The 18121-nt window shown below is 43.8% G+C and overlaps 1 protein-coding gene across 1 annotated transcript in view; it reads left to right on the top strand.

Annotated features, from left to right (window-relative positions):
• Window positions 1–1687: 1687 nt before the first annotated feature.
• LOC308083301 (RNA polymerase II elongation factor ELL-like) overlaps window positions 1688–18121 on the top strand; it is a 41225-nt gene continuing 24791 nt past the window's right edge. Inside the window, exons 1-2 of the mRNA XM_080425577.1 lie at window positions 1688–1822; window positions 3912–3959. Coding sequence (XP_080281703.1) covers window positions 1697–1822; window positions 3912–3959 — 174 coding nt within the window. The 5' untranslated portion in view covers window positions 1688–1696. The remainder of the gene's footprint in view (window positions 1823–3911; window positions 3960–18121) is intronic.

The raw sequence follows: 18121 nt of genomic DNA on the forward strand, positions 1-18121 counted from the left end.
TATAGCCTATTAATTTTGGGATCCTTGACATGAAAAAGTTTGGAAAATAGTTACTGTCGTATAGGACAAGGGTTTTCAGAGCTTTTCATGTCACAGACCCCCAAACTGACTTCAATCAGGCCGAGCCCCTATTTCAAATGATTCTGAGTGTCATAGGACATGAAAAGATGTTTTTGTTCAAATTACATTAAATTGCCATAAAAAGTGTGCATAAATTGATTAATCGTGGTGAATTTTAAACATTATACTATAGAATAGTCACTCATATTTTGTAATAACCTATATTGCACTGGTTCTCAAAGTGGGGTCCTTGAGGGGGTACCGGGGGGTTCCAGGGCCGCAAGCGCTCCCTTTCAACTTACATCCTACAGAAGCGGTTCCCAAACTGGGGGTCGGGATCCCCAGGGGGGTCCCCAAATTATTTTGGGGGTCTCCAGATGATAGCTTAATTTGCAACATTGTTTTCTCACTCAACAGTAAACAAACCAACATACAGTATAAGTGTATACAGGGTATCTGCACATTTCTAAAGAGACAATTTAAGGACTTTCAAGACCTTTTTACACCAAATTGTCAAATATTATGTAAGAAAGAGGCAAATATTGTGATCTACAAGCTCATTAGTAGACCTTGTATTGAGAATTGTAGGCCTACTTCCATGTCAGCCTACTTTTTCTCATGTCTTACTAAATAAAGTACATCAATCAATCAAACAAACAACGTCTTGCAGTGCGAGGCGTTGTGAGCTTGTCCTTGGCTATTTTCGCAATATTTATCTGTGAAACCAAGTGATTGATTGATTGAATACTTAATTAGCAGTTTGCAGGAAAAAGCACAGGAAACCAGTTCAATTCAAGGTCAGCTATCAGGATAAAAAATCCAAGAAAGCCTATGGCTTGTTTCCATTGGGGTCCTTGTAGGCCTACTCAATTCATAGAGAAAGCACTTGGAATTGTAGGCATTGCTTGTCTTTCTCAGAAAGACAAGCAATGCCTACAATTCCAAGTGCTTGTCGGGGAGGGGGGTCCGGGCCCCCAATTCAAATATGATTATTTTGGGGGGTCGCGGACTGAAAAGTTTGGAAAACCTTATTATCTTAAATTAAATACAAATTTAGCTCCCCGCGCCGCACTTTGAAAACCACAGACAGAAAGCCACGCAGCCCCGCCCACCTGGCAATGACGTCGTCTGTCTGCAGTGTTGCCAAGTCCGCTTATTATAAGCGACTTTGGGTTTCTTTTTCTGTGAAGTTGCTAGTAAATATTGGTAGTTGCGGATTGCGGGTTTTCTGGACTTGTTTCTAAAGCACAGTTGCTTATTTGGGCTTGAAGTTGTTTCCAAATGTTGTATTTAAACCAGTGGTTCTCAAACATTTTCATGTCATCATGGTCATGGACCAGGACCACACAAATTAATATGTAGCTAGAATGTTTTGTTAGAATGTTTGTTTGTTTGATTGATTGAATGATTGATTGATAGATTGATCAATCGATTGAATCAATGTGATTGATGTGATCAATCAATGTGATTGATTGAATCAATCAATCAATGTGAAGTTGCTTCTTTGAGGCTTGTTTTCCTAGACCTGGTTTGCTTGTTTCTCTCTCAAAACCTGGCAACACTGTGCCTGAGCTCTGAGCCGTACTGGTGCTGCTATAGTGGAATCATTAGACAGTAGACACACAGGGTGGTGGTGATGATGGCTTCACTCACACAGCAGCAACGTTATGGCTTAAAAAACAACCACAACAACAACACGCTGTTTCACGTCAAACTCACCGACAGCGCCCTGCGCTCCCTGGAAGCGTTCCAGAACCTCAAGGTATAAAGATCCTTATTCTGCTTTATAATACCGTTTATTCATTATAGCCTACTTGTCAAAGTTGTTGCCCTGTTTCATGTGTTAATGTTTAATGTGACTCATGACGCTGTGTTATTGTTATCACTGCAGTTTTTCTTCTGTTTTTGTTGTTTTATTGGCGTGCTGCTGCTGATGTGTTTATGTTATAAGTCGCTCCAACAAGTTTTGCCACAGCGGCACTTCAGTGCGTTGAGTCTGATTTATACCAGTGGTGGAAAAAGTACTCACATTTTTTACTTAAGTAATCTGCAATGTATAAATACTCTGTTACAAGTAAAAGTCCCCCGGAATTCAAAATTTACGAGTAAAAGTACAAAAGTATTGGTATCAACATGTACATAAAGTACCAAAAGTTATGCAGAATATCCCATTTCAAAAGTTTTCAAATGGGTAAAATGTATAAAAAATATTTTGAAATGAGCAGATCTACCATGCTGAGCTTGTAGATCAGCTATTTTCAAATGTCCGAAATGTATACAGGGCTGAAGTAGTTAATGTTTGTTTTGTAATAAAAATAAAAATATACAAAGTAACTAGTAACTGAAATGTTCAAATAATTTGAGTGCAGTAAAAGTACAATATTTGCCTCTGATATGTAGTGGAGTAGAAGTAAAAGTACTGGAAATTGGAAATAATCCAGTAAAGTAAAATACCTCAAAATTGTACTTAAGTACAGTACTTTAGTTTTATGTAAACTTCACACCACTGCTGATCTACAAGCTTAGCTCAGTGCCTGATGCGTGTATACCGATCTGCAAGCCCACAGTGGCTGGAAGGAGCATTCTCTTTTCTGTAAGCTAAAGAAACTGTTGTGTATTTATTTATATTTATTTAGGCTTCTAAATGCACACAATGTATATAATGTAGGCATTTAGCAGATTCTCTTGTCCAGAGAAACTTACAAGTATGAGGGATCAGAATAAGCAGACCAGCCTAAACATCAACTGTATAGTCAATAAACAATAAGGTCAATAATCACATCAATAGAGTGCAGAGAGACTCTGTTTGCTGTTTGTTTGGACATAGCCTATCAAGTAAATAGGCTACTCAAGTGTTAAAAAGTACAAACTACGAATTACATTTTCTTTTTTAATATCAATGCTTTGCTGTGTTGAAATTGAGAAAATAGTGGAAAAACTACAAGCAAGCTCACAATGCGTTTTGAGCCAAATTACCAAGAGTCCCTCCATGTAAATGTAGTGCAGAGTCACAAGTGCAATTGTAGAGTGAAAGACATGGAAAAAAGAAAAACCTTCAAAAATATAGCCTATTCAAGTAGAGTACTCAAGACAGTAAATGTACTTAGGTACTGTCCACCACTGGTTCATTCATATGAATTAGTTATAAATATGAATTAGTTATAAACATTAGAACATTTGAGGGTCTGCTTGGTTGTGATTTAATCCCCATGCAGTGACCAGCGACCATTGGACCTGCTGCACAGTATTTTGTTGTCGGGTAGAAACCTTGTATCTCCAATTCTCCATATTTCAACTTTCCATGTTTTTGTTCTACAAGGTAGCCGATCTACAAGCTCACAATGCATTGCGAAGCATCGAGTTTGTTGATCGGCTATTTTTGCTATAATAATATGGGGTTTTTTTTTAAGTGAAAGTGTTTTTGACATTTCCTGAAAAGTAACAGTTTTGGACATAAGAGGTTTCCACCTGAAAGCAATGATTTATTCTGCAGCACTAGGACACTGCTCCCATTCCACATGATAGATAAAAAGTCATGTTTGATAAGTTGATATTTTTTATCTGCCCCCCCCCCTCCCCCAAGGGTCTCTGGGGGGGTTTAAACATGTCTGTTGTATTTGTTTCTCCTATTTTCTAAATAGGAGAAAAAAACAAACAAAAACAAAATGTTGACAAACCTTACGATGTTTTCCCCCCAGATTGGGGTCTGTGGCCAAACAGCTACATATCAATTTGGGGGTCCTTCAAATGAAAATGTTTGAGAGTCACTGATTGAGATCAAACAAACAAACAAACATACATTATGTGACAGAATCTTGTGCTGAAATGTGTCTCTCTTCTTGTCTCTGCAGGGATCCTTACCAGGTCAACCCTCTATTTGTTTCAAAGGAAACCAAGGGGTAAGTTAAGGGAGAGAGGGTCTTGATTATTATTTCCACCAAGTTTTACAACACTGCTGCTACTGGGCTGTGTTTTAACAGATACATACATGGCAGTGCACATTATCTTTACTGTCTGTCTGTCTACTGTATCTGTCTCTTGCCGAAATGTCAGTGTAACGTTTTTAAAAACATACAATTATCTGCAGTTAAACCGGTTTAAAAAGCTTAATGCAAATGGTTTTGTTAAACCAGCTATTTGTTGACACTGGACCAGTGGTGTTGACATGATTAATTAATCCTCTCTCACACTCCCTCTTAATTCAGAAGGGATCGACACTGGAGCAGATAGGACAGTTTAAGCCTTTTATCAAGGTGCAAGTACAAAAAGAAATGACTGATGTTTCGTCTTCCTCGTAGTCACTGATGACTCTGAGGAAGATCGCCAGTCATTTCTTTTTGTACTTTTGTACTTTGTTCTCCAGTGTCGATCCCTTCTGCATCTGTTGTCCCTGCTCCTGTGACTAGCCGTTTTAGGCTGAAGCGTGCTGATAGACTCCCTTTGTACTCCCTCTTAATTGACAGAGGTCACTCATCTCACAACGTGTCATGATGCAAGACGTTGTGAGCTTGTAGATCAGCTATACATTTTGGGGAATTTCTTTTATTTTTTACTAGATTTTCTTTGTAGGAAAAAATTGGTCCACGACCCAATTACTCTTTATGGGTCCCTTTGTTTGGGAACCATTGCCATGATGTGTGCAAACAAGGTGGATGTTGAATTAAGAAATTATAATCTTATATGTTTTGATTCATCTTGTCAACCAGTATTATTTCTGATGATAATCCAGTGGGGCTGTGTTGTAATGTTGGCTGTGTGTGAGTGTGCGCACGCGCCCCGTGCAGGTTAGTGGGTCATCCTGCAGACTGTGGAGAGGCTTTGTTAGATGAGCGAGCAGCGCTGCCTGGGAAAATGAGACTGGAGGGGGCAGGGTGGAGAGAGAGAGAGAGAGAGAGAAAGACAAACAGACAGACAGACAGACAGACAGACAGACAGACCGACCTGCAGAGAGACAGACAGAGAGAGAAAGAGACAGACCGAGAGAGAGACAGACAGACAGACAGACAGACAGACAGACAGACAGACAGACAGACAGACAGACAGACAGACCTGCAGAGAGAGAGACAGACAGACAGAGAGAGAAAGACAGTCAGACAGACCTGCAGAGAGACAGACAGACAGACAGACACAGTGGCTGGTGTTGTCAGAGAATAGTCTATAGCGTCTTCTACAACACACACACACACACACACACACACACACACACACACACACACACACACACACACACACACACACACACACACACACACACACACACACACACACACACACACACACACACACACACTGTAATAACCCATAAGCAGTATGGTGGGGTTTGTGATGTGGAACCTATGTAACCTAATCTATGCAGACATAACCCAGATCATCTGTAGGCTAAAGGCCTGAACAGTAAAATCCAATTGGAATGAGTTCATGTTCATATTGGCTGAGATGTGCGTAAGCTGTCTGCAGTCTGTCTCATATCTGGACAATTAACTGAGTAGATGGGAGCTTTATGAGTGGACTGGTGTCATTTAGAGCAGTGTTTCCCAAACACTGGGTTGGGACCTATCTTTGGGTCACAGACCCATTTTCATGGGTTGTGAATATCCCATTTTCTTTACGTTTCCTATATTTAAAACAAATATAAAAACAAATATATAATAATCAGAAATTAAAATGTAAAATAAAACGTTCAAAAGAACCACCCCCCAAAAAACAAATATGTTTTCCATAAACTAAAAAAGCTTAAGAAATAGTGAAAATAGCTGATCTACAAGCTCAGAATGCGTCGCATGTATATATATTTTCACTAGTATTTTAGATATATTTTCACTAGTATTTTAGATATATTTTCACTGGTATTTTAGATATATTTTCACTAGTATTTTAGATATATTTTCAGTATTTATTTTTGTAAGTTTGGGTCCCGGGAAGACAACTACATTTTCTTTTGGGTCATGAGTTAGGGAACCCTGATTTAGAGAGTGTTTGTGTGTGTGGCGGTGTGTGTATGTGTGTGCACGCGCACGCATGAAGACACGTGCTCTTCCTGACTGGCAGACAGGAAATAAGGAACGTGTGTCTACCCTGTGATCTTTAACTGTCTTGTCATTGAAGAACATGGAGTGAATTGCTCTGCGTTTTTCAGTAGAAATGACACCATGAACAAGTAGAAATAACAGACTGTCTGGTCACCATTTTATTCAAGCCTGAGTTTATATATTTACAGTTAAAAGCTGTAACTTTCCTTTTCTACCCCGGATTTGAACATGGTTCTCCTGCGCAAGTGCAGATGTATTTTTTACCACTGAGCTATTAGAGCCTGCATGCTTGCTCTGAGGAGAAATTGAATTTTGACCTGCAGGTCCCCTCCACCCTGCTGGTCCCAGCTACACCTCCACTTCAGCAGCAGTTTTTCGCAATTTGGTTAGTTTTAGTTAATAACATGTTCAGCAGTGTGACGTTTCCCCATGTGAGCTGGCTTCAGTCCAAGCTGTCACGTTGCAGCGGGACAGTCATGCTTAAGGAGGCTGTGTGTGTGTGTACTTGCATTACTATACTTGTGAGGGCCACACTTCCCCACAAGTATGGTAGAATTGGAGAAATAAGCATTGTGACTGAGGACAATTTTCCTGGCCCTCTCAGGAGAAATGGTTAAGACAATATTTTTTTTAGAGTTGGGTATAGAATTAGGAAACGATTCAGGTTAGGATAAGGCATTCATAAGTTAGGTTTAGATGTTACTTTAGGGGCACGTCTAGTCTGTAAATTACAGTGGAAAGGTCCAACAAGAATGAAGACGGCACTTCGTTTTTTGGAAAGCATGAAATAGGGCTCCAGTTGCAGATACACTGTATATCATCGTTGTAGTCCACCGTAGTGCCCTTTTCTGTCTTTCTAGCAAACCTTGTGGACAAGAGGCCTTCGGACCTCAGTTCTTGACCAAATGAATGTCTAGAGCTAATTACAGTATACTGCAATCCTGTGATTACACTATCCTAACTACAGGATACTGTAATCCTCTGATTATAGTATCCTAACTATACAGTCTGCACTCAGCAGCAGCTTTCACTGTCTGCCTGACTCATATAACATACATACTGTACGTCCAACCTGTGTGTGTGTGTGTGTGTGTGTGTGTGTGTGTGTGTGTGTGTGTGTGTGTGTGTGTGTGTGTGTGTGTGTGTGTGTGTGTGTGTGTGTGTGTGTGTGTGTGTGTGTGTGTGTGTGTGTGTGTGTGTGTGTGTGTGTGTGTGTGTGTGTGTGTGTGTGTGTGTGTGTGTGTGTGTGTGTAAATAGACATTGTGAGGAACGATTTCCTGGTCCTCACAAGAGAAATGGTTATTTTATGGTTAAAAAAAATGATTCCAGCTTTAAAATCGGCGTCCAAAGTTATTGATGTCCTCGTTCTCGCACGTGTGTGTGTGTGTGTGTGGTTGTTGTTGACACTTTAGTTTGTGTGTGTGACTGTGTGTATTTAGCCTGCCTGGGCCTATCTCCCTACAGTGCAGTGAACTGTGTCTCTGGCCTACCCCCCGTCATTATGTCTCCTTTCCACTTCAATAACACTGTGTGTGTGGGAGGGGGGGGGGGTGGGAGCGGGGCAGGCACAATGCAAAGAAGTGGTGGAAGATCACAATGTGGACTCTATTAAGACCTGAGGCGATTCTTAAAAAAAATCTAAATCCTCACAGTTTAAACAAAAAAATAAAAAAAATATGTTCACGATTTTTCAAAAATAGCAGATCTACAAGCTCGTAGCGCGGCACTCGGTGCCGCGCTATGAGCTTGTAGATCTGCTATTTTTGAATAGCCAAAGACATCTAAAGTGACACAGATGCGTTCCAGGTATCAATGGGTTAAGTAAAAGTCCTGTATTCAACATTTTACTTGACCAGAAGACGTACAAAAATATTGGCATCAAAATCTACTTACTCATTATGCAGAAAGTCCTATTTCACCGCGATGCATTGTGAGCTTGTAGATATGCTATTTTTCGAATGCCGCTTGAGTGGTTAATGTATGGTTTTGCAATAATAATCTAATTATGCAAAGTGAACAGTAGAAGTATACAAGTATATACACTGAAAATGGAAACACTCAAGTAAAGTAAAAAGTACCTAGAAATTAGTACAGTGATTGAGTATGTACTTATGTTACTTTCCACCACTGCTTGTCACCCTCCTTGCATCACCCACATTGACAAAAATGTTTTTGTCCATTTAGGTCCGGATGTGTAAAGGTCCGTACACAACTGGGAGCGTTTATTCTGTGTGATTTAATTTGCATGAATTTAAACTGCTGTGTGATATGAGCACATGCACACCGAGCGCCATTATTATAAGGAGGCCATGAAGCAACATCATCATTTTTCTAAACCAGGTTGATTTTTCATCAACCTGTATGAATGAGGCATCACCAAAAGATACGTTTCATGTGAAATAATCGCGTAGATATTTTGACACACTATCCCACTTTTAACCTGGCTGGCATCCCTATTTTGAGCGTGTCATTATAGGTATAGGGGATATTTAAGAAACAATTAAAAAATCTTGACATTTTGTGAGCTTGTAAATCTTATATTTTCTGCACTCCACCCCATTGTATGGCTTGTCCTGTGGCACTTTGTGTTTCAGCTTTGGCTGTGTTTTTGAAAATAGATTTATTTTCCTTTCTTTTTTTTCAGGTTTTTGTTAATGTGAAAGTGATGGAGACTTGAGTTCACCGTGCTGTCAGACAGTGTATGTTGGGGTCCTGCTGTGTCACTGTTTTGTTTACTGTAAACATACAGTGATAAGCCACGTTAATCACAACGGCATTCCATAGTCAGGACAAAGAGAAACTGTTGAGGGATTACGCTCCTCTGCGCTTCAGTGGGCCAGAGCTAGCTGTCATTGCTGTCAGGCAGAAACCTTGTATCTCCATTTTTTTGTTGGTAAATGAATGCCCTATTTTCATGCAGAAGTAGAGAAAACATCAAATAGCCGATATACGAGCTCACATCGCATCGTACATTGGCTATTTTCGCTATTTGCGTCAATTTTGTTTTTTAATGTGTGTGTGTGTGTGTGTGCCAAGTGACTGCTAAACCTGAAAAAAGTACAGCTAATTGCTTCAAAAGCTCTATTGATTCATTCATTGAGTACTTTATTTGCAAGTTTGGAAACAGTACGGCAGTACAGTTGCAAAAGTTATGCTAAAAAGATGACACAAAATGCCCCGGGAGGCGTGTTTCCATTGTGGTCAATTGTACTCAATTCATCATCAGGACATACAATACATAACAGATCAGCAACAAGCAATACTAGATATATTTACAGAACAAATGGGGGTGGGGGGCGAGGGGCTCCTTCCGTGGAGCTCGCTGAGGGACTGCGTTATTTGTTCTCTCTGTGGGCAAGATAGTAAGGGATAAAAATGTCCTACGTCCAATTAGAATTTGAGGACTGCCATGTTTTTAGGTCAGTTCGAACAGTGGACGGGGAATCAAGTCTTTTAATGGCTGTTGGTAAGGCATTCCACATTTTGGTGGTTAAATAGTAGATCGTTTTTTTCCCCAAGCTTGTGCCGAATCTAGGGGGAACCAGGTCAGAGGAGCTCCCACTTCCAGACCCACTGCAAGTTGCTGCACTCTTATCTTCCTCCTTGAGCCATCCAACCACCTTGGGCAGGTGGTTAGGAAGTATAGCTCAGTTTCCCAGAAGGAGCGAGCGTGCATTCTCCGGCAGCCGAATCTGCCGGAGAATGCACTCGCTGTCCGTCCAGTTTCCACCACATTTTGGAAGCCAGGTCTGCCGGCTTTCTTCTATTGCGAGATTGTGCTCACTGAGTCTGTACATAGTAGAGGCTTTCCTTCGTGATGGATCAGTCACAGTGGTCAGGTGTTCTGCCACTGTGTATTCTCTATTTAGGGCTTCTCTCTCTCTCTCTCTATCTCTGTGAAAGTGCAAATGAGATGGAATGGAAGGTGATTACAGGCTGGGGTTTGATTACGTGCACTGTCTCCCACTCAAGACAGCAGCATTAATCACAGGCTGGCTGGCAGCGCATGTGGAACTGTGCACACAGAGAGCTGACCGCTGAGCGTCCATAAACACTGATTGACTGTGAGATCGCAAAGACAAGAGAGACATGCAAGCACACGCACATGCACACAAGCACACATACACACACACACACAGTAGCACACGTTAAAATGTTTAGTTTTTTCTCTTGCTCAATTTACCACTCTCTTTTAACACCTATCACTCTCTCTCACATAAGTCTCCGCCAGTCCGGAGACTTCTGTTTTCGCCCCTGTCCGTCTGTGTGTCTGTGTGTGTGTGTGTCTGTGAGCAGCTAATCTCTGGCACTGTTGGACCGATCAGTGTGAAACAACTTTGTAGGCTAACTCACTGGAGGCCAGAACCTCTGCCTCAAGTTTTTCACATCGGCACATTACTCCTACAGATTTTGTCCAAACATCACGCAAATCAGTACACATTATCTCTATAGTCATGTGATCAAGACGTATCTGTCAGATTTGGCATATTCCATCCTGATTGGCTTCCAAAGTTTGCAGGAGTGAAGTCAGACTTGCCATTCCAGATCCCATTCCAATTGCCTATGACTGCCTGCCAAAGTTTGCGAGCCCTGGACTAGGCAACCTGGCCTGGCGGAACCCCTACCCCCCCCCCTCTCTCTCTCTCTCTCTCTGCGTGTCACTTGGTCACAGACAGACAGACACATTGTGTGTTCCATTGTGGTGGCTGGTGGTTGGGGACGGTCCATTGTGGATCAGCTTTTAATGTCATGTTGAGGCCTGGTGGCTCTGGGAACCAACACAGCTCTGGCTGCTTTGGTCTGCCATGATGACACAATGACAACTTCTACTGCTTACTGGTGTGTGTGTGTGTCCGTGAGCATGTACGTGCGCCAGAGGCGTAGACAGCGATGGGCAGAGGAAGCAGTTGCCCGTCCAGTTTGAGCCCTTGCCCGCTGCCGAAAGACTGGCCGAAAAAAAAGGACCCTCCGACGTCTCTGCTTAACGATAAATGGACGGGCAGCAAATCACCTTCCCCCAACAACTCCTCCAAACGTCTCCATACTGCTGGAGCATCACAAACTGCATGCAAATTTCTCTTTAAGAGTGCTGCCGTGGTGATTAATGGGCCATTGCATAACAAAAGATGACTGGGTAAGTGGGCAGCAATTCACGCCCTCAACAACACCTTCATCAGAATCAGTAGGCTACACAAACCAAATGAGTCGGTCACCAAAAAATAACTTTTCCCCCAATCCCTCCATGTCCTTATTTCTTATTATTTAATTACACTACCAATGATAAATGTGTTGAAAGTGTGTTGCTCTTGGACTGTTAGTTAGTCTGTTACTACTGTTTTTGCCCTTGGGGATTAGGCTGTTATTGTTCTTTGTACTAGCTGCTACTCTGACATTTCTTTCAGTCAGGCTGTCGGGAAATACTAGTACTACTCACCTTAAAGTTCAGCAGTCTTTTGTGCACCTGCACCGTAATTAGGTGTTGTGTACATATATGAACATTATGAAGGAAATGTGCGCACTTTGCATTTTCCCAAGGCTGCTATAGGCCGGTGTTACGCCCCGGGGGGGAGTGTGGGGCGGGGGGGGGTGTTGCATGCCCTGCCAAAATGTTAATCCTAGCTACGCCCCTGGCGTGCTTGCGTGTCTGAGATGTTTTAGACCCCACACACTGGCCCGACGTCAGCGATGATAGTTGAAGTGTAGGAAAGCATCTGTGGCTGTTGTTTACACGCCCGTGGCGCTTGCTAACCGTGCCAGCTCAGTCGGTTGTTGGATGTCGATAGCAGTGGGGTGACCTGAGAGGGGCACAGAATGGGAAAGCGGAAAAGTGCGTGTGTGGGTCTCAAACAACAGAAGACCACTGCGTAATGTGCGCATGTGGCTTTATTAGGTCGTTAAAATCCAACATTCTAAGTTTCACTTTTTCAACGTCGCAAGCCCGGGGGAAATGAGCATGCCGACATGTTCACGTGTTTGCTGTTAAAAAACGAGCGTCGCGCTCTTTTTTTAGCACCATACCAGCCGACTGTGCGGTGAAAAAGTTGTATTCAACCTTTTCACACCTTTCACCTGACTGATTTCCCGACTTCAGTGAGTTCAACGTTAACAGTCTGGACAAAACAAAATTTGGCGTGTTGCCCGCTTTAGGCTGACAGCTAGACTTTGGAAAGTCCTCCCCACTCCCCAGTAGTACTGATGACACGCACGCACGCACGCACGCACGCACGCACGCACGCACGCACGCACGCACGCACGCACGCACGCACGCACAGGCAAAGGCAAAGGCACAGGCACATTAATCCAATCCCCATGCAGAGTGACTCAGGGGGGTTCAGAGTGACTAAGCCCCCCTGTTGTTAGTAGGCAGCGGTGGTGATGACGACAGCCATGACAGACAGAGCAGGATGTCATGGCACTGCTCCTTTACACTTTCTGGAAGGAGACAGGACGGAGGGGGCTAGAACAAAAGACAGCCTGTTTGCAGAAGGCCATTTAGTCAGTCTGCTGAGGATGTGGAAACAATATGATGCACGACATGTTACACCAGTGTTGGCCAAATAATGGCTTGTGGACCCATTTTCATGGGTTGTGAGTAAATATATATATATTTTCTTTACACATTTCTTGTCTTTTGCTCGTCGCTGTTGAGCAGAATCAATTTTCCCCGTAAATTAATGCTCTATTTCATCATACAAGAGTGTCGTAGATACAAGCTCAAAGCGCTTTGCAATGTGACCACGTTGTGAGCTTGTAGATCAGCTATTTCCATTTTTTTTTTTCATAATAAAAACTCTTTTGGTCATATGAGGTCTCCACCCAACAGTGACAATATGGGTTTGGCTTTAACCATAACACCACCCACACTGACAGCACTCTCTCCATTTTGGTTCAATTGCTTTTATGGTTCGATGAAGGTCAGGAGAGTGACCCCTGTGTTCCCTGTCCCGTCTCATAAACATGTGGAGGTATTTATGACATTTTTTGGGGTGAGCCCTGGCGCGTTTATGAGTAGTCACCAGTCACCGCACCATGCTGTACACCTAGGAATTCCTTTTTTTAAACAAACACACAAACACAAACAAACAACAAACAAAAATAATTATCAATCAACATTTTGAAAACATTCCAGAGATGCGGCAGTGGCTCAGGTCAGGAGGTAGAGCGGCCGCTTGGGAATGGGAAGGTTCCCGGTTCGATCCCGGGCTCCCCCTGTGTTACTGTTGAAGCAATCTGAAACATCTCATGTTTAACCCATTCAATCTGGGAACGCACTGTGTCACTTTAGATTTAGAAAAGTTTGAGAACCACTGATATTATAGCAACATAAGTTAGGATTTAGAAGACATTTGTAGAATCCCCAGAAGTAAAGATTTGAGGTTAAAATGTTCGCTTTAAAAAAACATATACATTCAAAGATTTGCGCAAAGTTTTTTGCCCCCCAAAAAATAGCAGATCTACAAGCTTGTAGTGCGGCACTCACTATGAGCTTTTCAGACATGCAAAAGTGTCACTTTTCAGCTACAGTCACCTTTTTGAACCCAAATAGGGCAATTGTGTGACACCTGACCCGAAAGAAAACAACATGTTGTCACCTTTTTCACCTCGGGGCTGTTTGCATAGATCTGCTAGACCAAAGTATAAAATAAATGGTTATGGCTAAACAATCTAAAATGACACAGTATACGTTCCCGGTCTTAATGGATGTACTGTAGGTAGTAGCACCAAGAGATTACTGTTGAAGTGTCCCTCCCAGTGAACCCCTAAATTCTCCCGATTAGCAGGTTGGTACCTTGCATGGTTTCCTCTGCCATTGATGGGTGAAGGTAAGGTAAAGTGCTTTGGATGAAATCGCTATATAACTGCACCATTTACCATTTATTAAATAGATTTTGTGTCAACCATCCCAGTTCTTTTTCAATTAGATTGGCTGGTTGCGTGTGTCCGTTTTTGGCACCGTTACACAGGATATGGCACAAGACGTGGCCTTAATGAGGAAATTAGATCTGTCTTTCTTGAGGTGTGTGTGTGTGTGCTCGCATGTGAATTAGTTTCTTCCTGTCTCCCACAATATGACAGTATGAACCCATTCAATCCGGGAACGTTTCTCTGTCATTTTAGATTTCTTTCGCATTCAAAAATAGCAGATCTTCAAGCTCAAGCTCATAGCGCGGCACTCGGTACCGCCCTATGAGCTTGTAGAACTGCTATTTTTGAATAGCCAAAGTATAAAATATGGATAAAGCGGTTACACAAGATGCGTTCCCGGTTTTAATGGGTTCATATCTACTCCGTCACATCCACACTGTGTGCTGGTCTCTTTGGGCATCAGAGGGACGCTGTGGAGGTGACATTATTGACGACTTTACTGATCACTCATCACAGACGTCATCGTAGTTTTGTTTTAGCGTTTCATTTCTTTTTGCGGAGTAGTGCCTAAGGGTCATGTGTCCGTATGTGAGGCAGCAGTGTATCAGGTGTTACCGTGTCAAAGTGTCCTTGAGCAAGACGCTGAACCCCTAACTGCTCCCAATGAGCAGGTTGATGCCTTGCATGGTTTCCTCTGCCATTGGTGTGAGAACGATGGAATGTGATGCACATTGTGGAGCCAGTGGCGTTTGGTGGATTCTAACGTTGACCGGGACAGAACCGGTTTGACGGCTAAACTGGTTTTTAATGGCCACTCATTAACAATTCGGCCGAATGCAAATGAGCCCCATTTGAAAACAAAAGCGACTTTCTGTGGTCGGCTACAACAGAATAGGGTGAGGGGCTGCTAATGTTGATTTTTAGTTTTTTTTCCCCTGGATCTTGCCCCTACACAGGGACAAGCTGGGTTTACAGACCGGGCCATGGCCTCGTTGGCCCCAATGACGATACGCGCCTGTGTGGAGCACTTTGGATAAAGTGTTGTATCACCATGTATGTCCCCTCCTGGTTGGCCAAAAATAAGGAAGAAAGTGTGGCCTTTATCAGTTCAATAAGGCAGTGGTTCTCAACCTTTTAAGCCTGCGACCCCCTAAAACCACTTGGAATTGTAGGAGTTGAGGCATTGAATTTAGCTTGACTCGGTTCCACAGATAAATGAAAATAGTAGATCTATGCGAGGCGGTATGAGCTTGTAGATCGTATATATACAATTCAATTTCTTATATAATTTGACAATTTGGCCAATGTTTGACCAGTTTTTATAGCATAGTTTAGTTAGTGTTTAGTGTTGATTACTTTTGATGCAGTAATGTTCTTTATCTTTTCTTTGTTTTTGGTATTTAAAAATGTCTTAAAAGTCCTTAAATTGTCACTTCACTGTCATCTGGGGACCCCACAAAAATCATGTAGGGATCCCCCTGGGGGTCCCAACCCACAGGTTGAGAACCACCGCAATAAAGGGACATGCATGTCTTTTAGTTTCCAAATAAGAGACCATTCCGTATTTCAAGGGACGGTTGGCAACCCTACACCCAATCCACCACACGATCAGTGTCAATGTCTGGAGCACGCTGCCAACAGGCCATGGAAGTCAACTCCAAAATGTTTTTTCACATTTTGTGGATTCATAATCTCACAATCCACAGTCTCGTCACATCCCCCCATATTTGGGCATGACTGACGTAATCAATATGATGTCAGAGCACCACAGAAAAGTTGTGGCGTTATCAGACACTGTCTTGTTATGTTATATATATATATTTTTTAAAGGCAAAACCCTAATTGGAATCGCATGTTGAGAGGCCTCTTTGAGGACACCTCCAAACGCACTTTCACTTCTGGCACAAATGCAAAAAAGTTGCACTGTATGTCTGATTTTATCATTATTATTTTTAAATATTTGCATCGATCACTTTTGAGTTTAAGAGAAAAGATATTGTGGCATATTTACAACGTTTACACATGCATGCATGCACGCACGCACACACGCACGCACACACACGCACACACACACAACGGCTTATTCAAACTTAAAGTTCTGCAAATATCCTTACATAAGTGCCGGGGTCGAAAGTTGAAATGTGCTGGTAGTTATTCACCGTAACATCTAACCTGATTAAACTAACAAGATTATAAAAAACAAGCCACGAACAAGACGAAGTGATGCGACCCGGCCCGGAGGAAGCCCGGGGCCCTCCTCTGGAGCCAGGCCCGGAGGAAGGGCTCGTCAGCGAGCGCCTGGTGGCCGGGCTAACCACGGAGCCCGGCCGGGCACAGCACGAAGAAGGAACGTGGGCAGATCTTCGCCGCCACGTGGGCCCACCACCCGCGATCGGAACCAGTGGGGTCGGGTGCACTGTCAGATGGGTGGCAGTGACAGCAGAGGTTCCAGACGGACCAATCAGGGGCAGCAGAGGCTGACTTTTGGGACGTGGAACGTAACTACGCTGGTGGGGAAGGAGCCTGAGCTGGTGCGGGAGGCAGAGCGCTACCGGTTAGACCTGGTGGGGCTTGCCTCCACACATAGCAAGGACTCTGGAACCAAACTCCTGGACAAGGGGTGGACCTTGTTTTATTCTGGAGTTGCTCAGGGTGTGAGGTCTCAGGCGGGTGTGGGGATACTCACAAGCCCCCGGCTGAGTGCCATCACGTTGGGGTTCACCCCGGTGGACAAGAGAGTCGCCTCCCTCCGCCTAAGGGTTGATGGGGGGAAAACTCTGACTGTTGTCTGTGCGTACGCGCCAAACAAGAGTTCAGAGTATTCGGCCTTTTTGGATACCCTGCATGGGGTCCTGCATGGGGCTCCGGTGGGGGATTCCATAGTCTTGCTGGGGGACTTCAACGCACACGTGGGCAATGACGGGGATACTTGGACTGGCGTGATTGGGAGGAACGGTCTCCCTGATCTGAACCTGAGTGGTGGCTTGTTATTGGATTTCTGTGCTAGTCATGGACTGACAATAACAAACACCATGTTCAAACATAAGGATGCTCATAAGTGTACTTGGTACCAGAGTACCCTAGGCCAAAGATCAATGATCGGCGTCAATCTCCCGGAAGGAAGTCACTGAGGTAGTTAAACAACTCCACAGTGGCAAAGCTCCGGGGGTTGATGAGATTCGTCCAGAAATGCTGAAGGCTCTGGGTGTTGAGGGGCTGTCTTGGTTGATACGTCTTTGCAACATCGCGTGGAAGTCTGGGACAGTACCGAGGGAGTGGCAGACTGGGGTGGTGGTCCCACTTTTCAAAAAGGGGGACCAGAGGTTGTGTGCCAATTACAGAGGTATCACATTACTCAGCCTCCCTGGGAAAGTTTATGCCAAGGTACTGGAAAGGAGGGTCCGGCCGATAGTCGAACCTCAGATTCAAGAGGAGCAATGTGGTTTCCGTCCTGGTCGTGGAACAACTGACCAACTCTTTACTCTGGCAGGGATCCTGGAGAGGGCCTGGGAGTATGCATATCCGGTCTACATGTGTTTTGTGGATTTGGAGAAGGCATATGACCGGGTCCCCCGGGAGTTTCTGTGGGAGGTGCTGCGGGAATATGGGGTGAGGGGGACCTTGTTGAGGGCCATCCAATCTCTGTACGCCCAAAGCGAGAGCTGTGTCCGTGTGCTCGGCAGTAAGTCGGATTATTTTCCAGTGGGGGTTGGTCTCAGACAGGGCTGCGCCTTGTCACCTATCCTGTTTGTGATTTTCATGGACAGGATCTCGAGGCGAAGTCGTGGCGGAGAGGGTATACGGTTCGGTGAGCTAAGGGTTGCGTCACTGCTTTTTGCGGATGATGTGGTCCTGATGGCACCATCGGTCCGGGACCTTCAGCTCTCACTGGATCGGTTCGCAGTCGAGTGTGCGTCGGCTGGGATGAAAATCAGCATCTCCAAATCTGAGGCCATGGTTCTCAGCAGGAAACCGGTGGTTTGTGCAGTCCGGGTAGGGAATGAGGCTTTGCCCCAGGTGAAGGAGTTTAAGTATCTCGGGGTCTTGTTCACGAGTGAGGGGAGGACGGAGCAGGAGATCAGCCGGAGAATCGGAGCAGCAGGAGCGGTATTGCAGTCGCTGTACCACACTGTGGTGACGAAAAGAGAGCTGAGCCAGAAGGCAA

Source organism: Gymnoscopelus braueri (assembly GCF_963280865.1).
Source record: "Gymnoscopelus braueri genome assembly, chromosome: 1".
Taxonomy (NCBI): Eukaryota; Metazoa; Chordata; class Actinopteri; order Myctophiformes; family Myctophidae; genus Gymnoscopelus; species Gymnoscopelus braueri.